Source organism: Thermobia domestica, unplaced genomic scaffold (genome assembly GCF_964235325.1).
Source record: "Thermobia domestica unplaced genomic scaffold, izTheDome1.hap1.1 HAP1_SCAFFOLD_1049, whole genome shotgun sequence".
Lineage (NCBI taxonomy): Eukaryota > Metazoa > Arthropoda > Insecta > Zygentoma > Lepismatidae > Thermobia > Thermobia domestica.
This window is the reverse complement of record NW_027656759.1, coordinates 3,976-30,072: the sequence shown is the minus strand read 5'-3', so window position 1 is coordinate 30,072 and position 26,097 is coordinate 3,976. Positions and strand designations below refer to the sequence as shown.

Here is a 26,097-nt window from a genome sequence, read left to right as displayed (position 1 = left end):
ATATTGTACATTTGGTCCTATCCGGGCCACATGAGTGCAAAGATTTCTGAGAAATGTTCTGTGCTATTGTGAAGAGAAATGTGTCTATATGTGGTGCTATCACGTACGTTGGACAATAATCACGTTTTTTGTGTAGGCGGATAGCTGTTGTACCAGAACGAGGCTTCTGGAGTATATTTCATAGGTAAAAAAAGAAAAACATCATCATCAGGTCAGTAGTTTTTTATTCTTCATATTTCTGCGTAGCGTTTAATCATGAGTGAATCACACCAGCGTCTTTTAAGGCAAAGATCTGCATACAGAGGCCAGTTAACTAGAATAAACACTTTTGTTCAGGCCTTTGATCCAAATGAAGGCAATATAGAAGAAATACGTGCACGCTTAAAACATCTAAATAACGTCTGGTCAAAGTTGCAGGAGGTGCAAGATACTATTGAAATTGATCAAATCGAACCCGAAGCGGAAGCAGTAAACGCTCGTGCAGAAATTGAAAATGTGTATTTTTCTTTAGAGGCTCAAATGCAAGCACTTGTTTTAAAGCATGGAAATAAAGAATCAGCTGTTAATAATAACTCTAGCAGTAGCGCACAAATTAAATTACCGGTCATACAGTTGCCTGCATTTGACGGGAACTGTAAACATTGGTTATCATATAAGGACACTTTTATATCTCTTATTCATGAGAATAAAGACATTTCCACAGTACAGAAGTTTCAGTACCTCCGAACTTCTCTTAAGGGCGAAGCGTTAAACCTAATTGAAAATTTACCAATTACCGAAACAAATTATTCAGTATCTTGGCAATTACTCGTTGACAGGAATTCAAATAAAAAGCTAATTGCTTCTTCTTACATTCACGAAATACTACAAATCAAGCCAGTGTATAAAGAAAATGTAAGTGAACTTCGCGCTTTTATAAATACAGCTACTAGCAATATAAAGGCGCTACAAGCACTTGAGCCAAACGTAAACCTCACAGACGTAATTTTGACCCAACACTTTGTATCAAAATTAGATGTAACTACTAGAAAGTCATGGGAGCTTCAAAATACGAATTCTAATTTTCCTGCTTTATCAGAATTCTTTTCGTTTCTCGAGAAACGTTGTCAGGTGCTTGAGAACATGAGAACTAGTATTGATGGTGTGAAGCAGGGTAGTAGCGTACAAAACAAGCAAACAAAAAGTATTCAGTCATCAAAGACTTATTTATCAACATTTTCAAATGCATGTGAATTTTGTAATAGACAGCATCCCTTATATTCTTGTTCGTCTTTTGTGAATGCGGCACACAGCCAAAAATTAGAGTGCATTCGTAAAAATAAATTATGCATGAATTGTTTGAAAAGTAATCATTTTTTGAAGAATTGTAAATCGAGAGGTTGTAAAAAGTGTTCCCAAAAGCACAATACATTATTGCATGTAGACGTAACAAAGGGTAAATCAGTGCGGTTTCCAAGTGTAAGCAGTGCCGCAGGGCAAGAGCGTAGTAACAACTCAGATTCCAGTGAAAATTTATTGCAAGTGTCATATTGTGCATTAACGGCTAGGCCTAACGCAAGAGTGTTGTTATCTACTGCAATAGTAAAAGTAAGGGATAACAAGGGAAATTTGGTTCCTTGTCGCGCGCTTCTAAACAGTGCTAGTCAGACCAATTTCATAACAGAGAATTTGGTGCAACAATTGAACATCAAACGGTATAGACGGTATACTCCAATTCAAGGTTCCGGTATAAATCAAGCAGTATGTAATACAAAGTACTCTGTAGATATTTGTGTCCATTCATGTGTTAACACGTTTTCATTGATTATAAGTTGTTCAGTTCTCCCTCACTTTACAAGTAAACTACCGGAAGAAAGAATTAATTATGACGATTGGAACATTCCCAAGGACACTGTTCTAGCAGATCCTACTTTTAATACGCCTGGAGACAGATATTCTTTTAGGTGCGGAAGTATTCTACATAATTATGAAGTCAGGACACAAAACACGGCCAGGTGATTTTCCAGTGCTTCAGGAGACAGAATTGGGATGGATCGTGGCAGGACGCATTCCTCAAGAACGTGACCCCCATATTCCATTAACAACATGTTTTGTGAAGACAAACATAGATCTACAGCAACAACTACAAAAATTCTGGGAACTAAAAGAAATTACTGTTACACCTAGATCAAGCGAAGAGCATGCATGTGAGCGACATTTCGTTCAGAATACAACAAGAGATCATACAGGGCGTTTCATTGTACGATTGCCTTTGTTTGAAGACCGTACAGTTTTAGGCGATTCTTATCAGCAAGCATTGGTTGATTAAAGCAATTGGAAAGAAGATTCGATCAACATCTTGACTTTGAAGCTAAATATACGGAATTCATGCAAGAATATGAAGATCTTGGTCACATGGAAAGGATAGATGAGCGTAAAAAGGAGGACGTAAGCGTTGCATACTATTTGCCACATCATGCAGTTTTTAAACCCACAAGCTCTACAACGAAGCTCTGTGTGGTGTTTGATGCTTCAGCAAAATCTGACAACGGAAAAAGCCTCAACGACATTCTCTTAGTTGGTCCTACAATACAGCAAGATTTGTTTTCTATAATTTTGCGCTTCAGAACTCATTCGGTAGTATTCACTGCAGATATCGCTAAGATGTATCGCATGGTCAATGTTCATCCAGAAGACACGTCATTACAACGTATATTGTGGAGAAGATCTAGAAATGATCCGATTCAAGTTTTTGAGTTGAAAACACTAACGTATGGTACGGTATGTGCTTCATTTGTGGCCACAAGATGCCTACAACAATTAGCAGACGAAGAAGAACATAATTACCCTGTAGCAGCAGAAATATTACGTCGAGATTTATATATTGATGATGTTTGTAGTGGCATGAGCAACATACAGCAAGCTCTCGAGGTCCAGAAGCAATTGATAGAGTTACTGGGAAAGGGAGGTTTTACACTTAGGAAATGGAGTTCGAATGATCCAAGGTTATTGGAATCCATCTTGCCAGAGCTTCGAGAAGTGCAGCGTCCAATCCAGTTCCACGAAGGCCAAGGCGTCAAGGCATTAGGATTGTCATGGCATCCAGACAAGGATATATCTCTCGTTGAAAGCAAGACGTCAACAATGAAGGTTCAAGAGTGCATTACTAAACGTCAGATTGCTTTAATCATCGCCTCTATATTCGATCCATTAGGAGTAATTTCACCAGTTGTCATTTCATACAAAATATTTTTGCAAGAATTGTGGCGGCAAAAGGTTCAATGGGACGACAGTATACCAATGGAATTAGCAAAGAAATGGACTCAATTATACAAGCAGCTTCCATTAAACAATCAGATTAAATTCGACAGATATGTACTCGTTCAAGGAAACATAGCGGATATTCAGATCCATGGTTTATCAGATGCTTCTCAAAGAGCATATGGAGCTTGTATTTATATGCGATCGATCAATCAACAAGGAGAAATATCAGTTAAGTTATTATGTGCTAAATAACGTGTGGTCCCAGTCAAGAAAATCACTCTCCCACGTCTGGAGTTATGCGCAGCAGTTGTTTTGGCAAAATTAGTTCACAAGATTTTACCAATTTTAAAATTGAATATAAGTAGCGTCCATTTATGGACCGACTCCCAAATCGTGTTGGCATGGCTAGCTTCCCCGTGCAACAAATGGAAACCCTTCGTGGCCAACAGAGTAGCTCAAATTCAAGACTTAACTTACGTTAGCTGTTGGAAACATGTAACTTCTTCAGACAACCCTGGAGACTTGATTTCAAGAGGAATAGATGCAGCTTCCATAAAGGAATATTCATTATGGTGGCACGGTCCACAATGGCTTTCTAGTTTAGAATCTAATTGGTCAGTGACAAGTAAGGTGCAACCAGATCAAGTTCCAGAGAATAAGGGAACAATAACATTAACAGTCACTTTAGACAATTGGTGCAATTGAACCATAACAAGATTCTCAAAATTGTCAAGGTTAGTTAGGACAATAGCATATTGTAGACGTTTTGTTCATAACATCAGACAGAAGCAAAACAAACTAACAGAAGGTCTTTCAGTACAAGAACTCCACACAGCGCTTCATGTTTGCACCAAATGGACACAAGAAATTGGATTTCACAGCGAATTACAGCATCTTCGTGATGGAAGCATTGTTCCGCCAAGAAGTAAATTGAAGAATTTACATCCATTTTTAGATAGTGAAGGCATGATCCGAGTTGGAGAAAGATTGGAGAATAGTCAACTTCCGTTTGACGCCAAACATCAAATAGTTCTGCCTTCAAATCAACACTTAACAAAACTTATAGTTGAAACAGAACACTTAAGATTACTTCATGCTGGACCCCAATTATTAATGTCATCACTACGCCAGAAATATTGGATCATCAGGTGCAAACAGGTAGTAAAACAAGTGATTCATCATTGCTTCACGTGTTTCAAGTTAAAGGCCAGTGGTTCAAAACAACTTATGGGACAGTTGCCAGCAGCTCGTGTGCAGCAAGCCAGACCATTCCTAAACGTAGGCGTGGACTACGCTGGAGCGTTTTACATAAAATCAGGAGCAGTTAGAAATAGATCTGTACGTAAGGCATACGTTGCGTTATTTGTTTCTTTATCCACCAAGGCAATACATCTGGAATTGGTAACAGACCTTAGAGCGCAGTCATTCATAGCAGCTTTACGCAGATTCATAGCCAGACGAGGAAGATGTCTCAATATATACAGCGACAATGGTACAAATTTCGTTGGAGCCAACAACGAATGGAAAGAATTGTATCAGCTGTTTTCATCAGATCCTTTTAGTTCTCAAGTTCATGATTTTACATCGACCGAAGGAGACATGTTAAATTTAGTGTCTGTGAACGAAGTTATTCAGGAACTCCGCAATTCGTAATCTGAGCTGAAAATAATCTTAAATTTTTAAAATTATTAGTTCTTTAGTGGTTCAGCAGTGTTTATCATTTTCAGTAAAACTGTCGTGTTCATTCCACAGTCAAAAGTTATTATGTTGTTTAGTGTTACAATTTTCAGTAAGCTGTCCTGTTCATTCCATAGTAAAAGTTATTGGCTATTATTTGTTTAGTGTTTCAGCTACTATACAGTGTGTCTCAAAAGTCCCATGACATACGGTAACTCTTTTATTATCAGTGTTACAACAAAATGTAGGAGGGGAAACCGTCTCCAAATATGATGTTTTCAATCTAAAGTGAAAGAATTTTTCAAATCGGACAAGCCGTTTGGGCTGTACGCTCTATATGCGCCCAATTCTACATGAAAATGCAACGTTATCATTTACCTGGACCCACAACACAAATGAATGAAGTTACTGTCTGCTAAAAACATTATATTTGTAGACGGATTCTCCTCTTACATTTTGTTGTAACTCTGTTAATAACAGAGTTATCCATGTCAGAGGACCTTTCAGACACCACGTGTGGCAATACAATAATAATCATAAAATATTCTCTTGAAAGTTTATGTTTCTGGAAATCTTGTGTTTGCTTTGACACCAAATTTCCAATGACCAATGATAAATCATAGCTTGCAAAAACTATCAAGTAGCAACGAATTTACAACTGCATAACGCGATGGCTCATCGCAGATGTTCATTGTACGCAGTGACGCAACCAGGATTTTATTTCGGGAGGGGCCAAGAATATCCAGTACAGTAGTCTGCAAACGACGTGCTGCACAACTTGACATAGACAAAATTGAAAGTTACAATTCTACTCATTACAAGCAATTTACTTATCATTACCGGGAATTTACTCATCCTTATAATTACCGGGAAAAAACAGGAATGTCCAATGAGGTATGTTTCAAGGAAACAACACTCAGCATTTTCTATTATTTCGTTTTGAAAATGTGAGTTTAGTACTTTTCTTTTTTTAAGACACATTATATGTCTATTGATACTAACATAATCTTTTGAATTAAACAGAACAATTCATAGAAAATGATATCATTAACCCAGAATTATAATTCTTTTCCTCTTTTTTATACAATTCTCTTACGATTCAAAAACCTGTAAACTTAAGAAAGTGGAATTATCCTATACGCACTACGGATCCATCAAAATCTTTTTTCTGACATCTTTCATCATAAATCTGTCGTAATTATTGAACAACAAATACAAGAAGTCCACCTATATATCCAATTCCAATGATGTAGAAACACGGTTGTATTTTGTACAATGAAATAGATTCGACACCAGTTCCACAAGGATTTTCACATTTGCGGTTATCCTTAGATTGTTGCACAACTTTCTGTACCCATTTCTCGATTAACCCAGCCTGTTTCATTCTTCCAATAAGAGTATTGAAACGATGAAGAAATGGTGAACCTTTTGCTAAAGCAATAGCGTGAGGTCGGATATCTGTTTTTACATTCATCATGTGAATGCCCGGATGACAACTTAAGCATTTATGAGCCTTGTTTGCATAATAATCTAAAATATTATCTAAAGATGAAACTGACATATTTCTGTATTTTATTAAGTTCGCTATTGTGTTTTCAAAGTTAACATCTATAACATATATTTTTCATGAAGTGTCCATAGCAATCTATTCGATTTATCATTTAATATCATCTTAAAAACTCTACTGCCTCTGATTTCCAGTTGAGAATCTACAAGTTCTTGAAAAGTGTTGATATCAGAATATTGTTTGGGGATAGTTAAAATGCTCACAATACCTCCTTGGTATAATGACCCAAAGATTAGGCTAAAGTAAACCCACACAAAGAATGCTATCCTTATTGCGCTAATCTTTGGCTGAGTTACTGACACTTGCCAAAGAATTGACCATACATAACAAAACACTGTACATAATCTATTCTGAATATGAGCTTCAGCAAAGTCAGACGTTTGAAATATTATTAGTAAAACAAGAATCACACAAAAAGAACTAATAATACAGTACCACACTTCGGCTTCATAGAATAATACCAAAGCTACCCACGTTGGTAGTACTTTCGCTTTAGGCACTAAAATTGCATATCTTATAATAAAAATACAACCTATGAAATCAATTGCTTTATATCTTTCAAGAATTGATGACAAAGTCACACCTGCCATGTCCGCTTCCTTTCTCACAAGATTTCCTATCATGTACAACCAAGTACCATTCTCTGCTTTATATCCAATTTTGAGAGGTACGTGGTTTATAATACTTTTAGCTTCATAGTTCATATACTTTTCAGTGCTTCAAACACGGTCACAATGAAACCTTCTACTGTGTAGTTATCAGTATGACCAAGTTTTATGGATGAGAAAATTGGAAGGGCGTTTCCTTCCATATGAGTCATAGTCAAGACATACTTGTTAAGATCATTTATTTTCTTCCTTGAGAAAGCTTGAATTATCGAAATATTTCCTGATAATTGTTCTGGTGTTATGTTGCCCTTATATGTCGTGTTCAAGAAAGGGTTGTATGACCACACAAAAACAACTGGTTTAGATGCATTGTTACAAGATGAATTCTTAAACATTAGCACCCAACATAAAGAATTTGTGCCTTCCAAAATCCTAACAATAGAGAACTAATATCTACTTTAGTATGTCCAATCACTGATACATAAATAACAAGGAAATTAGCTCGGTTATTCCAATAATACTTGCTAGCTGCATCTTCTAATAAATACGTGAGAACCTGCTCACTTTCCGTGACTAGAAATATAACGTCATTGTCACCAATTATTGGATTTTTTATTGAAACGCCTGAAGAGGATGTACTATTACTATTTAGGTGAACTGTTAGGAATTACATTTTTATTCATGATGTTATAAGCGAGAAGTTCAGTATGAAGTTCATTGAGATTATATAGGAAAGCAACAGTACTAGCGTCAGGGAATACCTTTGGAATCAAACGCCAAACCGAATGTGCCAGGTGAAGCTCATATGACTGATAAGTTGTAATAACAGTGTTTTTCATAACGTTTGCTGTTTTTCTGGGAAGGAAGTACAACAACAGAAAAAGAACAAGGATTTTGTTATTCTTTTGAAATTCCATCCTGGATATTGTTTGGTTTCCATCTACGTTGTTGCATCTACTTTATTTAGCCATTTCTATATTTAACCTGAAACATATGAAATGTTATGAAACATTTTTAAGTTAATTATTGTTCTAAAACATTATAAAGCCGCTGTACAATCAAGCTAAAAAACATCGAATATCTTTTATTTTGCTTTAATGTCCACAAGTTCACCGATTTGGGTACTTAGTTTGGTAGAGAATTACATTGTTCTTACACTAAGAATTAATTAAAATTACTGCTTTCGAAAATATAGGCAAAATAAGAGGTATGTAACACAATTTCATTAATGAGTTTGCTTTGCGATAACAACTTTATTCTTTTAAGTATGTTGTAATAAATTTATTAATTTTTCTGCTTGTAATATACCTAGGTATTAAATGACAAATCTTCCATAAGCTTTGTGAAATAGCTTAGACTTGTAATTTTAGACGATACATACATACCATAAACTATCGAAACTATTGTAATATCTCCAACAATCATTAGAATATTTAACTCAGGGGATGAATACTATCTTGTATTACAACATTACTTAACTACGAAAACCTTTTTGACTCCTTGCCTTTGGATATTTTTAATACTACTGTTAAATTGGTTGTTTCAACTATTATTACCATTATTATTATATAGTTTTTGTGATTAAAATAATTATTATTTTTTGTCAATACATTATTATAAATTCCGGCTGAAATTGGCACAATGATTCCGACTGAGACGCCATACGAGATGTGGTTGTGCTACTTAAGAGCTTATCTAAATCACATGAAACTCCATTGGGAATAGAATCTGGTCCTCCCTCATCGCCGGTGCTTATTTTAGCCATGTAACTACATGAGAACTCTTGAGAGTATCTGAAATTTTATTATGAAAGGTATAAAATGCTTCTTGTAATATACGTGTCAGTTTGATGAAAATTTTTCATAATGAAAGTATACTCAATTATTGCATATTTTTTCCCAGGTTACTGTGGAAAGCCTCAGTAATCTATCATGATGTCAGTCCGCTAACTTTCTCTCCGTCATATTTTTTCTGTGAATTTTCTTTATCCTGGGATGGGGATTTGTTCATCTAGATTTGAAACTACGATGGAGGAATGAACTCTTACTTAGGTAGGCATCCGTTATTCTATTATACAGGTGAATATCGAAAGTCAGAATATGAAATTTGAAGTGCGCTCTATGATATTCCTGAGTAACAGTTTGAAAGATTTAATATCAAAAAGCATGAAAATTGTTTGCGAGTTTAACAGTGTAGCCACTGAGGGGAAAAAGTAATTGACAAAGAAACCAAGAATACAGAATTAACTCAGTGTATATATAAAGTGTTCGCCATAATGATTAATCTAGGATACGTATAATGCGGTTTTGGAATGTGTTAAGTACGAAAGGACACATAATTGAGTTGTGTCTTTACTGAGCTCTTCTTTTGCAAATAGCTCTTGAGTATTCTGTCTCACATTTATGACCATTTTGAATTATAAATACTAATGTTCAATAGAGACAGTTTATTACAGACTACCGTGATCTATCTCAGAACTTACCGGTCTTCACGTTCGTCAGCCTTGCTATCGTGTTTGTTAAAGCATTAAATCTCAATTACTTTGCTAGAAATACAAATATATGCAGTATGGCGATTCATAAAGTGCGTAGTGCATTCATTTCGTTTTGGTTTATTAGTATTTTCTGATTTTCTAATAGTAGTTTTTCTCTGCAAAATTGGAAAACCCGCAGCGTACTTTTCTGGGAGCATACAGATGCAGAGCTATCTAAAAAAAAAACCCTTGAAGTTTCTCTTAGTCAATCTACTGTATTGTGGGATTAACTCTGTCAGTTAATCCGACGACATTGTTCGTGGACTGTATTATTTTGAACACAAAGTTTGTTGTACAATATACTATTTATTATATTGTAAACACACAACTAAATACAGTAATTGCTATGCATAAGCAACTACACACTATGCAGTCACACACGCCACATTGACACTTATAAAGAACTATCAATCGTCCAGCGTTGCCAGATACAAAACAAAAGAATAATGAAATGCAGCCGAACATACCGCCCACCTTGAAATATCATTTCAACACTACATATTATTCTACACATTACACTACACATTCTACATATTATTCTTCATTAAATGGAAGAGGAGAAATTTTTACAATTGGTCGTTTGAAGACACCTTTGCTAGTTTTAATAGTAACAGTTCTAACAATATTATCTACACCAGGATAAACAGCAACTACTCTTGCTAAATTCCAATGTTGAGGAGATGTCTTATCTTCCTTCACTAATACTAAATCATTGACCTTGATATTAGCACGTTTACACCACCACTTTGGCCTTTGTTGCAGCCGAGACAAATATTCTGTTTGCCAACGGTTCCAAAAATGTTGGACCAATCTTTGAGTTAATTGCCAGCGTGACAAATGATTGATTTTTAATTCACACACATTTGGTTCAGGTATTGCTACTAATGCATCGTGAATTAAAAAATGACCAGGAGTTAATACCTGATAGTCATTAGGATCAGAAGATAGAGCAGTTAATGGTCTAGAATTTAAACATGCTTCAATCTGACACAAAACTGTATACATTTCTTCAAATGTGAGTATAGTGTTACCAACTACACGTCTCAAGTGGTACTTGACAGACTTTACACCAGCTTCCCATATGCCTCCAAAGTGAGGTGAGAATGGTGGATTAAAATGCCAATTTATAGATTGCATACTGAGGTAATTACATACAGACTCTTTTGAATCACCATTCGTTACAAGTTTCAGTAAGGATTTTAATTCTCTGTTTGCACCTATGAAATTTGAACCACAATCACTGTAAATATCAGTAGGTTTTCCCCTTCTAGCTATAAAACGTTTCAAAGCTGCAATAAATGACTCTGTTGAAGCGTCACTTACCAATTCTAAATGGATTGCTTTGACACTGAAACAAATGAAGAGTGCTACATAACCTTTGAACAATTTTGAATTTCGACTTTTCATATTTTTTAACATTAGTGGACCAGCATAATCTAAACCGCAATGCAAAAATGGACGAGTTGGTGTTACTCTACCAACAGGAAGTTGACCCATTAATTGAGAGGCTGTTACACTTGACTGTTTGTGACATGTTACACAACTTTTTACAATCTTCCTTACAAAGTCACGACCACCAATAATCCAAAACCTTTGTTGCAAAACAGATAAAAGTAACTGTGAACCTGCATGAAGATGCTTTATATGTTCAGATTTTACAAGAAGTTCTGTAATTCTAGCATGTTTTGGAAGTAAGATAGGATATTTGAAATCATATGTTACACTAGCATTTTGCAAGCGACCTCCAACTCTCATGACATCATTTTCATCAAGAAATGGATTTGAACACAATAGTTTGCTATTATAAGGCAAAGGTTTTTTCATACGTAAGTATTTTATCTCAAGTTGATATTCTGATTCTTGAGCTTGTTTTATCCAATGCATTAATGCATTTGACAACTCCTTTGTAGTTAATGGTCCACTACATTTTAACTCCTGTTTAATTTTGCTATTCCTAATAAATCTTTTACACCAAGCAGTAACACGAACTAACCTAGATAATGATGAAAATTTATATACTATTGTACAGTCAACCTTAATGTGCATGTTAACAGTTGAAGACTTTTGCTCACATTGAACAGAATCTAGATTTTTGCAATTAATATTTACAATAGGTAACTCTGATTCCATCAACCACTTTGGCCCATTCCACCATAGTGAATAAGACTCTAATTGTGACGGATTCAAACCACGAGAAGTACAATCAGCTGGGTTGTCTTTGCTCGATGTGTGCGCCCATTTAATAAAAATTGATTGTTGGATCTCAGATACCCGATTAGCCACAAATGTTTTCCATTTACTCGGACATGAAGAAAGCCATGCTAACACAATAGTAGAATCTGTGTAACAGACAACCTGTTCAAACTTGATTAACATTGCCTTAATGACCGTATTGACTAATCTACATAACAATACTGCAGCACACAATTCTAACCTAGGTATTGATATTTGCTTTATAGGGGCAACTTTGGTCTTTGCAGCAATTAGGTATACTTGCACATTTCCAGATGTATCTATACAACGTACATATGCTACTGCAGCATACGCCTTTTCACTAGCATCTGAGAACCCAATTAGATCATATTTCACAATGTTTTCAGAAGAAATACACCTTTTGATCTTAATCTGTCTCAACAATGGCAATTCTTGACAATATGCTTCCCACGAGCGAGCAATATCATTCGGAAGTACGTCATCCCATTCAATTTTTAATTTCCATAATGATTGTAGCAACAATTTTGCAACAATGGATACTGGAGATAACCAACCAAGCGGATCATACAATTTTGCAATATCAGATAGTAACATTCGTTTTGTCATTACTGACTTAGAAGTGGGAAGAACAATAAAAAATGAAAATGAATCACTTGATGGATTCCACTGTATACCTAAAGCTTTTACATTCTCATCTTCATTAAAACAAATTAACGACTGAGTTTCTCTTAAGTGAGAAGGTATACTATTTAGCACATTCATGTCGTTAGTAGACCATTTTCTTAATTCGAAACCACCTTTGTGTAATAATGCTGTTAATTCTGAGTACAATACCATTGCCTCACTACTATCAGCTGCACCTGAAACTAAATTATCAACAAAGAAATCATTCATGACTAATTCTGCAGCTCTGGGATAACAATAACCTTCATCTACAGCTAACTGTTGCAAACACTTTACAGCCAGATATGGAGCCGAACTGGTTCCATAAGTAACAGTTAACAATCTAAAATCACTAATAGGTTGGTCAACTGTTTCTCTCCACACTATTCTCTGGTAATCAGAATCAGTTTGATCTACCTTAACTTGTCTGTACATTTTTGCTATATCAGCACACATTGCAATTGGATGAGTTCTGAACCTTAATATTAATGGGATAATATCATCTTGTAATTTTGGACCTACCATTAAGTTGTCATTGAGAGATATTCCATTGCTAGTTTTAGCACTACCATCAAATACAACCCGCAATTTAGTGGTAGAACTACTTTCATTTAAGACACAATGATGCGGCAGATAATAAGATTCAGATACAAGCTTATCAAGTTCTACACCAGGAATTTTTTCCATGTGACCTAAGTCTAAGTATTCCTTCATGAAATCACAATATTGTTTACATAAATCAGGATCTTTCTGTAACTTACGTTCCATCTGGCATAATCGCTTTACTGCTGTGTCCCGTGATACCCCTAGAGGCTCAACATTTTCTTTAAAAGGTAATTTTACAATATATTGACCATCAACATCACGTTTGTAAGTTTCAGCAAAATACTGCTCACATGTTTGCTCTTCAACGGATAAATGTTGTACAGTTGGCAACTCCTCTACTTCCCAGAATCTTTGCAATGTTTTATTGAGATCAACAGAAACAAAATATGACTTAACACTTGATGTGTTATTCGTTAAGTTAATCTGACCACACAATACCCAACCTAACACCGTTTCAATGGCAGACGGAGCACCATTCGTACCTACGTGTCTCCCACTGAGCAACAATAATGGGAAAATATCAGCACCTAACAACACATCAATAGGGCCGCTTTTATTAAACTGTGGATCAGCTAAGTTTACTTGCTTCACAATTTCCCAATTACCTATATTTTGAATAGTTACTCTGGGTAAGTTACTTGTGATTCTTGGGACTACTATTGCTTTAGTATGAATATTATTATTACTGTACAATGACTGAAAACACAAATCAACTATTGCATGAGAATTTCCAACGTTAGAACCAGTAACACCTGATATGCTCATGTTTATTTTCTCTTTGTTTATGCGTAATTTCTGGACGCAACGTTCAGTTACAAACGATAATTCACTACCACAGTCGATAAGAGCACGAAATTGTATCAACTTATTTGCATTATCTTTGATATTTATGACAGCGGTGGACAACAACACCTGAGGAATTAGTTTTTGATTTATAGAATGAGAACAATTTACTTGATCTACTTTATCCTTCTTTTCAAAATGCAATAAAGTATGATGTTTTTTGTTGCAAGTGTGGCAACCCTGCTTCACACTACACTTATTCACGGAACAATTTAAGGTCAAACAATTGAAACAAAGCGAATTCTTTTTCACAAAACTATGCCTATCATTCACTGACATATTTATGAACTTTTGACACTTATATAGCTTGTGGTTATTTTTACACATGATACATGACACAATTGGACTTGAATGATGAACTAACGTGTTGCCTTTTTTGTTTGTTTTTAAAGCAGACGTGTCTGCCGGTGACCTTGCACTCACTGCAGCTAACGCTTTGGCACGTTGTAATATGAACTCTTTCAGCTGGTCGAAAGTTGGTTGTTCGTTTTTCTTCAATGAAAGCTCCCATTGTTTTCTGGTGTTCTTGTCTAGCTTCTCACCCACATGGTAAATTAAAATCACATCCCAATGTTCCACTGGAAGGCCCAAGGATTTAAGTTCACACACACACTGAACACTATTGTCAACCAATCTTCGTAACTCACCTGATGACTCATTCTTCACAGCTGGTTGAGTAATCAACTTGCTCAAAATATGATTTGCTAGCTCCCTCACGTCTTCATATCTTGATTTAAGTAACTCCCATGCTACTTTATAGTTATCATCAGATATGGAAATAGATTGCAACAATACAGCAGGTTCTCCTGATACAGCTGTCTTCAAATACTGCAACTTCTGAGCATTTCCTAACCGATTGTTATTATGAACAGCAGCAACAAATAAGTCACGAAACGATAGCCAATCCTGCACTCTACCACAAAATGTAGGAAGTTCTAAGTCTGGCAACTTTACATCTGTGCACTGTTTATTAGATGTATTTACCTGTTCAGTATTAGGTGACTGCATATTGTACAAAATTTCTAAGACAGAGTCCAACTTATTTTGCACTTCATTAAATTCTCGGCTTGTGTATAGCCCGCTCCCCCCAGTTTTTTGTCACCGGAACTGGAAGAGTCACTACTACTGCTGCTACTACTACTACTACTACTTATATCGAGAACAGAACCCAACCAACCCCTGCGGGGCTTCTAACCCGTTTCTACTACTACTACTATTATGGCTACTAACTACCGCTATTACTACTACTACCACTACTTATACAAAAAGAGCTTCCTTACCGCAAGATTTACATCTTAAATCTTTATAACATGCGATGCCGATTCATTATGAACTAGTACGAATCATTAGAATCACTACGATTCGTTAAAATTCACTGGGGGGAGCGGGCTATACTCAATCCAAATTCTCCGTCATATTTTGCAAACTCACTTTCACCACCCACAGAAATGAACTTTGTAATGAGCTCTGTGCAATCGCCATGTAATTGCGTAGCACGTTCAGTGTACAGCTTGATACTGAAGTTAGGCTTGTCTTTATTCTCGTTCACTTTATGTATTAACCTAGTCACTTCACGTTTCAGGACAGTTTTCTTACCTATAAGTTCTTCCATTGTTATAATTCTGCGCCACTTTGACAATGCACTACAAAATGAAGATACTGCGCCACAAGTTCGCAAACCACGCACATGCACAACTGGAACAAAATCCGGCCGGTAAGGACCACTTTAATGTTCGTGGACTGTATTATTTTGAACACAAAGTTTGTTGTACAATATACTATTTATTATATTGTAAACACACAACTAAATACAGTAATTGCTATGCATAAGCAACTACACACTATGCAGTCACACACGCCACATTGACACTTATAAAGAACTATCAATCGTCCAGCGTTGCCAGATACAAAACAAAAGAATAATGAAATGCAGCCGAACAACATATTGCAGTAAATTCCAATTTATGATTGGGATAAAGTCCGATGTTCTTCTCGAACGTCATATATTATTATTAGATTAGTGTTAAATGGCGATCCCAAGTATTTTATATCTTTATAAAGCATTGTGAAAAAAATATGCATCACATTCACCAGATGGAACCGTGTACTCAACACTTAGAAAGTGAAATTATCGCTTCATAAAGGTGTTTTTCAGATTTATTGGAATAGATTTTTATGTAAAATTTGTAGCGCTAGTTTCCCGGTTTACTAATCTTTGAAATAATAGAAAGTGAATTCAACAGATCCTGGATGCCAAGAACTCGAATTTTTAAATCGGTTTTAGCAGCAAATACATTAGATTAGCAAATAATCATATTTGAATAAAATGGTAAAATAATAAAATTAAAGTGATAAAAGCATCTATCTAGTTTAAAAATGAATGATGATGGGGCACATGGAAGCAGAAAGAGGAGGAGGAGAAGGAAGATTCAACCTTGGAAGGTGAGTCACCTTCTATGATAACATCAGGTAACTGCATTTCCGGGAAAACAAACACGAAAACACATACAAACACATGCTAAGCGTTCGTATCTCGCACGGTAAGATAGCACGGTTGAGAGATGTTTGTAGTCGTTTTACATCCTGAGACATTTTAATCAATATTCCGGTTTTACATTTATATTTGTTCTTCATCTGTTCATTTATCATATATGTTTTAGTAATTAGAGTAGAAGGTCGCGCAGTTTGGTACCTATATTACAGCCCTTCAACAGCAACTTACCTTAATAAAAATAATAGTCCAGCAGATACTGTCACTCTGATCATAATCAATGGCTGGTTCCAATCTCGTCCCTAATTTTCATAGCTGGGTCCGCATAGCGTTCTAGGTCTCAGTTTCGGGAGACAAAACGGGGAAAATGCAAGGAAACTCATAGTCTCCTATGGCCGGACGTTCCAAAACTGCTGCTCTTTATACAATAATCGACTTACTTGGTTAACAATCACCGGCGGAGGTGAGGCTTCGGCTATCGTATGAAATGGGCGTTTAACCTTTGTCATTGATCTGTGAGTGTAAGTGCCACATCGTCACGCCCTCATTGAGGTAGATTGTGAAAACTCTCTCTTTCGGGCGGTGCTGAGGCTTTGCATAGTTCGGTACTTTTTCACCTAACTATAGAGTTCCAATATACAAATACCTGTGCATTTTACAACCTTAGATTGTTTAAAGATAGGCTATGGTAGGTTGTTACAAATACAAAATTACTTACGTATTTTGTCTTATTGAATAAGAAGATGAACTTTTAATGTGACTATTCAATATGTATCTTTCACACACTCACCTTGTCTGTTCTGCAGGACTAAGTGTCTGTAAAAATAAACACCCACCGAACCACTGACTTATATAGATTTTGTTTTGAAACTAGATTTTGTTTTGTTTCTGTTAATCTATACATCTACATTTATATCTATACCTCTATAAGCGCCTTTCATGTCTGTTCTGCATGACTTTCTAAACAAAACACAATCCACCTTTGCATGTGAATGACGCGTATATATACATATATGTATGTATGTATAGATAGATAAATAGGCGAATTTCAGAACAACAAATACAGCGTTTGGGAAGTGATTCTCGATATCAAGATAAGAAAAGGTACATACGAACTTAGAGAAATGGTTGCTTTGGCGCTATGGGAGTTTATACTCAAAGTTTATCAAGTATTGCAGCGTTATTTTCTGCACATACAATGTTGAAACGCATATCAAGTCAAAAATCGTGGAATAAACTTCCATGTGTTCTCAGCAATATAACATACATCAATACTTTAATAGTGGCCCATACATAAATAAAAAAAACTCGTGTGCTATTTGTATGCTATAATTCCTATTTCGCGAATTACAATAATAATGGTCATATTATTTACAATTATTCTAAAATTCGACCTACCCTTTTTTCTGGTTCACGACTCATGTATCTGTACCAGAATCAAAATAGGAAGGAAAATCAAGTCTAAATATTTCTGGAAATTATTTTTGTAAACACCAAAAAAAAAACAATTCTACGCTTTCATTCTGCTAATGTATTAATAATTTAGATATGTAGTAAAATATTGTGCAATGCTCGGAAATATAGTTCTGTGGAAGGAGAGATTAAAATAAAACTATACACGATCATGTTTGTTGCCTTTCTCATTCTCTCTAAATTCCACTTTTGTCTAGTAAAAGTAATTTGAACGGCACTATTCAAATCTCCAAAACGTTATATCTCGCTTTCCCTTGATTTTGAAGAATCTTCCAACCAAACTAATGTTTCAGTTTACGCCCCAAGATTTACTAATCAGAAAACATATGAGGTAAGTTATACCGCTTAGGAAAACCTAGTCGAGCTCCTCGCTTACAAATTGTTTAATTCAGTGGATTTTCTTTCTTAATTTCTGTTCAAGACTTGCTTTTGTTCTTTATTACTTAGACTTCGGGTGTCCAACGTACCATGCTTCTACTAAATCAGCAAAAATTACAAACTGTTAGTGCAATAAGTGCAGGTTCTCGTTTCCTCTAGAGGCGGCGCTAGGCACTAATCAAGACAAAGGTGCCATGTTGGATCATATAACGACTCACCAAGGGTAGTCGTCAACCTGGTTCGGCTTAGTAAGATATATAAATCTTAAGTGGTAGTATTTGTTTGCATGTAAAAATTATCTTTAATAATTATATACCATTATTCTCACCTTTTCTATTAGAATGATAACGTCGATGAACGTTGCTAAAATGGTTTATTAGCTGATATACTTTATAATATATTTTCCTTCAAACTGTCAAGCACACAAACTTGCTGACTAGGTATCCATAAACATTTACATAGCAACAACTATACCATAATAATATTAATTTTACATATCTTAAAAACATTCTTCTTTTGTTATTATTAAATTAACATTCTATTAAGTATAGTGCACATGTATGAGCACTTTCTGCCCAAGGTACAGGTAATTATTAACCTATCCAAAGTATTTCGTTATATAAAAATGTCGCCCGACAAATGGACTGAATATAAAAGTCATGAGTGAGCTTGGCTTTTATCTTCAAGAACCACTGGTCCGTTTACAATAGTGTTCTTAAATTACATATGTTCTTTATATTTTGATCACACCTCGTATATATCTTCATTACATTTCACATATATATATAGATACATTTATAACAAATCTTATGCTTCATCAATACTTATCTTTTTTATTACATTAATTATATTTATTTCATTATTATCAAAACATCGTCGCTTATTAATATAATTAACGAGGGTGAAACACAAATTACTATGATTAATAGTTTTGATCATTATTAAAACAGTGATGTTATAAATAATGTTTAATCTTTCAGGGCGCATTAAATAACAAATAATTTAGATGTTGCATTTTAATGTATACATCGTGGCACTAAGATGTCATAATAAAGAAGAATCTTGTTCGGATAATATATAGGATAGCTCATAAAAACAGTCGTCGAATAATTAGTTTTATAGAATGGATCTTATTCTTAACATAATCTTTGACAATTAAGTTTTCAACACAAATCAATCTAATATAAATAACCTTTGCTTTTAATCATTTATGAATCGAATTATAATTCTTACATATATTAAAAACATTTGAGAATTATCATTGATTAATGAGAATTAAAGAAAATTAAATTGAATAAAAATAAAATAAATGTTCATGAAAATCTATAGCTGATATTAATTTAACCTAATTTCATTAACGGTAATCAGGTTACATTCGTACTTGCATACGATTCTAATAAAGTACATTGTACTGCACAATCATGATTAGGTTCTACAATATGTTGTACATGTATTTCATCGTGATTCTGATTTTGATATGAAGTGCCATCTCTTGATCTCCAATTACGTCTATCCACGTAGTTCGCTGTATTCCTGGAATTTCGCCATACATTTCGTCTATTTTTAAACCTATTTTGATTATATGGTCTAACATATGGATTGCTACGATTAATTAGGTTAGGCAGATTCCCTACATAACTTTGCCTATTTTGCTCATTTTGATTGCTAGAGTATACTCGGCTTAGGTTATGTTCCGTATTATTCACACTTCGGATATTTAAATTCCGAACAGGCACCAAATGATCTGAATTATTCTTATTTTTACCCATTCCTGCTTGTTGATTCCTGGCATGGTATTGAGTTTCATAGCATTGGACAAGCATTAATAAATGGTTGAAACTCATACACTGTGTGGAAAATAAGATCTGTTGTAATTTAAATGGAAGCAAATTTCGAATCGATGCTATTATTCTCGATTCCAATTGCAATGGATTAACGACCTTTAATTCGTTGTAGGTATTTACAACAAACTCTACAACAGATTTATGCAATCGAGGATTGAAGTGTTGATTTCTAATGGTAGCATCTCTATTTGCAAGCAAAAAGTCATTTTCATAATTGGCGATCAGTGCCGCTTTGAATTCTTCATATGTACTGATGTGATCACGTACTGCTTTAAACCATAATGAACAAGGTGGGAGTAATACATGAGGGATTAATTTCATATATTGTGATCTATCTATACACATAATATTGCACTCGTCCTGGAATTTTTCTAAGAAAGAAGTAGCATTCTCGTTACACTTACCACTGAATTTGCTCATAGCTCGTATTTCACTCATCTTAACACTTAATTTTACCTTCCTTTTATCATTCCATGTACTTATTGGGTGATAGTTCCTATCCATGACGTGATGTGTCGTTACACCATCTATGTTTCGCCCATCTGTACCCTTCGGATGTATTTCTTCCAATATAATATCCTCATCAGACACCGGCGAAGGTGAGTTCATCTCTGGTGAGTGGGGAAACTCCATGCGATCACTACACATGTTATTACGGTATGTGTTGTCCTTAACCTGTAGCATTCTAATTTCTTCCTGTAACGTAGCTATCAATTGCGTATTTGCACGTATATTGTTAGAATTATTGATGACCTGGATCTTTTGTTGTTGAACAGAAGATTCTGTTACTTCTAAATCCTTTTTTACATCACTGATTTCTTGTCTCAGGTGATTGTGATTACCCTAGCATTCCTCCGATATTCCTTTTAACTTTTCCTCGAACTGCGAGGTGATATCGCTCATCGTCTGGATAATTAATTGTTTCGTTTCATCCGACTTCTGTTCCATCTTCTGTTCTATCGTCTGCTTCAATTCTTCGTATTGCTTGTTAGATTCATCAGACTTCTGTTCTATTCGTCTACTTAATTCTTCAGAGTTATGCTTCATCGTCTGCTTTAACTCGGTAGACATTTGCATCAATTGCCGCTGTAAGACTAGCAAGATTCGGTCTTCTGATGTCAATCCTGATGTTACACTAGGTTCACCGTTGTCACTATTAGTGGATTCATTCTCCATTATTTCAGTGTCCATTTTCCTTATAATTATTCTACCACTTCTCAATATGGTGAAATTTGTACTCATTAACTTTATGACAAAAGTAAATTCAACCTTACTCTGCTTCGGGATATGAATTTACAACAAATCCCGCGTGAGGTAAACCAAAATTTTTATAACGACTCACCAAGGGTAGTCGTCAACCTGGTTCGGCTTAGTAAGATATATAAATCTTAAGTGGTAGTATTTGTTTGCATGTAAAAATTATCTTTAATAATTATATACCATTATTCTCACCTTTTCTATTAGAATGATAACGTCGATGAACGTTGCTAAAATGGTTTATTAGCTGATATACTTTATAATATATTTTCCTTCAAACTGTCAAGCACACAAACTTGCTGACTAGGTATCCATAAACATTTACATAGCAACAACTATACCATAATAATATTAATTTTACATATCTTAAAAACATTCTTCTTTTGTTATAATTAAATTAACATTCTATTAAGTATAGTGCACATGTATGAGCACTTTCTGCCCAAGGTACAGGTAATTATTAACCTATCGAAAGTATTTCGTTATAATCAGAATGGGTTACTGCTCATATGATGACTATTCCAGAAGATGATGAGCATCTGCACAGTATAGTTCATAATAGGGTAGCCTTGAGGTAGAGTGTAACAATATAAACTGAGTGAATAGTAATGAGAGCAGAGTAAAGAGAACAGCAGCGTGGTAGGTACTTCGGGCGTGGTCTTGAAAAGTTTGCTGCGAAAGTGGATGGTTGGTTTGAAGTCACTGGGTAATATATTTTGTATGGAGTATTTGAACATGATACAAGATGTGTGGAAATGTAAGTCAATAATAGAGATCTTGAGTGAAACTAGGTATTTGATACATAAAACTGTGCGTAAGGCATGACGTTCCAGGATTCACAATTTTTTATAGTAAAGGTTGCAGCCGATAACTAAGCTGTAAAACCGTTTGTGAAGACAGGGCCGAGAAAAATCTTGTATATATTGAGAATTGTATTAAGTACCTAGGTGGTTTCACAAGACTATTCAGCAGATTGGGACAAGAAAGAGTACGCCTCCTTGTTGATATCTTTCAGATGTGCTGTCTAGGTTAGATGGTGATCGAAACCTAGATCAAGGTATTTGGAACTACAAGTAGGTTGTAATGGTACAGTTCGCAGCAAAAATCAGCAACATAAGCATGTAAGTTTACTGTGAAACTACGAAGTCTTTTGCTCCAAAATAAGTGTGCAGCGTGAACGCCGAGGTTTCCCCTGGCGTGATTCGTGCCACTTAGACGTTGTGTTCATTCCCTGCGCTACTAGGAATAGTTTCACAATAAACTTACATACTCTTGTTGCAGATTTTTTTTTTTTTTTTTTGCTGCGGACTGCACATCTTGCACTGTGAGATTCAAGATTGCGTGGTTGCGGTGTATAAGGGAAAATGTTTCGAAGCAAGAAACACAATAGATTGTGTTTTAACTGGATTTATTTTAGTCTTCAATAGGAGTACTAGTCAACAAACTCGTTGGTAGCATGCTCATGAGCCAGATTGGATTGATGAATGGTTTGACCCATCGCAAAAAAGGGGTGTGTCAAGGGGCATACTGAAAGAATTTAGCAGTACGTGAAACAACAGGAAATTCGAAAACGAATAGAACACATAGAAGGGCAATGAAGCGAATCCTTGGAACACCAAAATGAAGGAAAATGGAAAATGAAAAACTGGAGTTGATACAGATCTAATCCAGTCGACAAGTGGGAAATATAAAAATAAACCTAGATAAGCAATAGTCAAGGTGACTGAGTTTATACAAGACAGCCAGATGCCAGGCCTTGTGTAACGCTTTTCCGAGATCAAAAGGGACCAGCAGAATGCATTACTTGTGTTAAAGTGACTATAGTAGTGTGCTTTCGTAGAGTGAAGACGTGTCTGCAGCGAGCTCCGGAGTGCGACCAAGCGTAACATGGGAGATACAATAAGTGCGTGGAGGGCCAGAATAGGCCTTTTTATTGCGTCAGTGAAAAACAGTTCTGATGTACAGTGTGAAAGGGGTACCAAACGCCAAAATGCATATTTTGTATACGGTTTGGTTCTAGTTACGATGCTTATAATTGGTTTTGTGGAAAGCAATCCAGGGCCCCCTCACAAATCTGAATTGGCAGATATCAAGGAAATCCTTAACAATGTTCGCAGTTCCAACGAGCAAATTGTCGTAGAAATAAAACAATTAAAAACGAGTGTATGTGAACTAACAAGTAGGTTCAACAACGTTGAACTACAGTTAAAAAACATGTCTAGTGAAGTGAGTGATTTACGAGAACATGCGAAATATTTAGAAGACATAATCGATTATCTTGAAAACCATTCAAGAAGACAAAATTTAGTGTTATATGGCATAGAAGAAAGTGCAAAAGAAACTTGGGAAGAAACCGAAACCAAAGTGAGAACAGTGATTCAGGATAGACTCCATATTGAACTACAAGACGAAGACCTACAGCGAACGCACAGAGTGGGAAGGAAAGCGCCAGGAAGAAACCGACCTATTGTGTGCAAGTTTATTAGTGATAAAAAGAAGGAACTTGTGTTAGAAAACAGGAGCAAACTTCGAGGCACTAAAATATACGTCGACCAAGAATATTCAAATAAGGTGCGTGACGAACGGAAGCAACTTCAATTTTACCTAGATGAGGCTAGAAGGAAAGGAAGCTTCGCGTATATGCAATTTCGGTTTTTATTCATAGATGGGAAGAGATTCACCCTTTGGGACTTGAAGAAAGAGACCAGCAGCAAACAACAATGACTGCATTCCAAAGTGATAGTGTGCCACCTGAACAGCCCGGGGCTAAAGAAATCCAACAGCTGAGTTCTGAAGGCGCCACAGGGAGCAGGAAGAAGAGTTTATCTTCCCCCTCTTCGTCCAAGAACCAACTTATTGTGACAAACCCAGTCAAATGAAAAATGTGTATCAAGGACTCTCCATCTGTAAGTAAGATAATAGATAAAAATATGCATGTACCAGAATGTTTAAAAAAGAAGGTCAGTAACACGTTAACACAAATAGGTAGAACTAACTTGCAAATATATTTCCAGAATTGTCGTAGCTTACGATGTAAAAGTGAAATATTTTATACTAATGTCTTATCTTCTAACTATGAGATTATTATAGCTGTTGAAAGTTGGTTGTGTGAGGGTTTTTATAATTCTGAATATTTTGATGACAGATACACGGTATTTCGTCAAGACAGGAACTTGAAACTATTTGGGACATCAAAGGGAGGGGGTGTAATAATAGCAATACATTCAGATTTCAATGTTCAGTTTGTTAATTCATATGATGCAGGATTTGAATGTATTCTAATCAAACTTATAAATAAATCATTAGTTGTGTATATTTGTGCTTTGTATATAGGGCCAGAATCGAAAATAAGCACTTACGAAAACTTCTATCAATTCATTGAAAGTAATTGCTAAGTGGGTAGCTCTATTCTCTGTATTGGGGACTTCAACCTCCCGGAAATTAGCAATTCTATGTTTGACTTCACTCATTCCTCAACTAAATGTAAAAGCCTCCTCAATTTCCTGTCACTCTATAATTTAACTATGTATAATAATATACAAAATACCAATAACCGTACACTGGACCTAGTACTCTCGAATGCATGCGAAATTGAAGTAAACGGTGAAAATTCACCATTGGTACCTATAGATAATCACCATCCCCCCTTAATTATAGCGCTTTCAGTTAAACGTTTTCCGAAACAAAAAGTAAACAATAGATCATCTGGTTTTAATTTCAGAAAAGCCGTTTATCATAAATTGTATTTACAACTTTCAAAAGTTAATTGGAATTGCCTTTCATATTTAAATGACGTAAATAAAGCTGTAGAAACATTTTATCAAGTAATTGATGACGTATTTAAACAATGCATTCCAACTAAAAAGAATCCCAGTAATGAAATCTTTCCTGTCTGGTTTAACTCAGAAATAATTCGAAAAATCAAACAAAAATCGTACTATCACAAAAAGTGGAAGAACACAATAGACAATAATACATATTACCGTGATAAATTCTGTAGTTTAAGGACGGAGGTAAAGACAAAAATTGCGAAAGCATACAAAGAATTCGTAGCTAACTCCGAGAATTGCATAGCAGATGATCCAACAAACTTTTGGAATTTTATCAAAAATAAAACAAGGCATTTGACTAATGGCCCCCTTATGTATAATGGTGAAAGTCTACAGTGTAACAGGGATATTGCGGAGGCTTTTGCACATTATTTTAAGTCTGTTTACAATCATGAACCTGTGAGTTATAACACTGATGCTCTAATGTCACACGAACCTAGCAGTATATTACTCGATATTTTCCAAATCACTGAAATAACAATATCAGAAATAGAACATGCCATTAAAAGGTTGAAATCTAGAACAGCGTGTGGCCCTGATGGTATCCCACCTTACATAATAAAGGGAACTATTGATATCATAAAACATCCTATACATATACTATTAAACATGTCCGTAAAATATAATGTTTTTCCAGACCGATGGAAAGAAAGCTCGATATGTCCTATTCCAAAAGCTAGCAATGCTAAAAATATAGAAAGCTTTAGACCAATTGCAATTCTATCCCCATTTGCAAAAATTTATGAATATATAATATACAATCGTTTACTTAATCATGTTAGATCCAGTATCTCTGTATACCAACACGGATTTCTCAAGAATAGATCCACTTCAACTAATTTGACAATTATAACAAACTTTATAGCTTCA

At 35.3% G+C, this 26,097-nt stretch overlaps 3 protein-coding genes across 3 annotated transcripts; 2 read left to right on the top strand and 1 right to left on the bottom strand.

The window, feature by feature from the left end:
* The first annotated feature begins 2,367 nt into the window (after positions 1-2,367).
* LOC145677576 (uncharacterized) lies at positions 2,368-3,495 on the top strand. Its single transcript, XM_081748041.1, has one exon. It carries the CDS (start codon positions 2,368-2,370, stop codon positions 3,493-3,495), a length of 1,128 nt encoding a protein of 375 aa, XP_081604167.1.
* Positions 3,496-4,209: 714 nt separating this feature from the next.
* On the top strand, positions 4,210-4,896 carry LOC145677575 (uncharacterized). The gene has a single exon (XM_081748039.1). The coding sequence runs from the start codon at positions 4,210-4,212 to the stop codon at positions 4,894-4,896; it is 687 nt and encodes a 228-aa protein (XP_081604165.1).
* A 5,266-nt stretch (positions 4,897-10,162) lies between these two features.
* On the bottom strand, positions 10,163-14,962 carry LOC145677574 (uncharacterized). Its single transcript, XM_081748038.1, has one exon. It carries the CDS (start codon positions 14,960-14,962, stop codon positions 10,163-10,165), a length of 4,800 nt encoding a protein of 1,599 aa, XP_081604164.1.
* Positions 14,963-26,097: the final 11,135 nt, after the last annotated feature.

Excerpts from the sequence above, each read along its gene's own strand:
- LOC145677575 (XM_081748039.1), top strand. The coding sequence starts at position 4,210 with ATGATCCGAGTTGGAGAAAGATTGGAGAATAGTCAACTTCCGTTTGAC.
- LOC145677576 (XM_081748041.1), top strand. The coding sequence starts at position 2,368 with ATGCAAGAATATGAAGATCTTGGTCACATGGAAAGGATAGATGAGCGT.
- LOC145677574 (XM_081748038.1), bottom strand. The coding sequence starts at position 14,962 with ATGCAGTCACCTAATACTGAACAGGTAAATACATCTAATAAACAGTGC.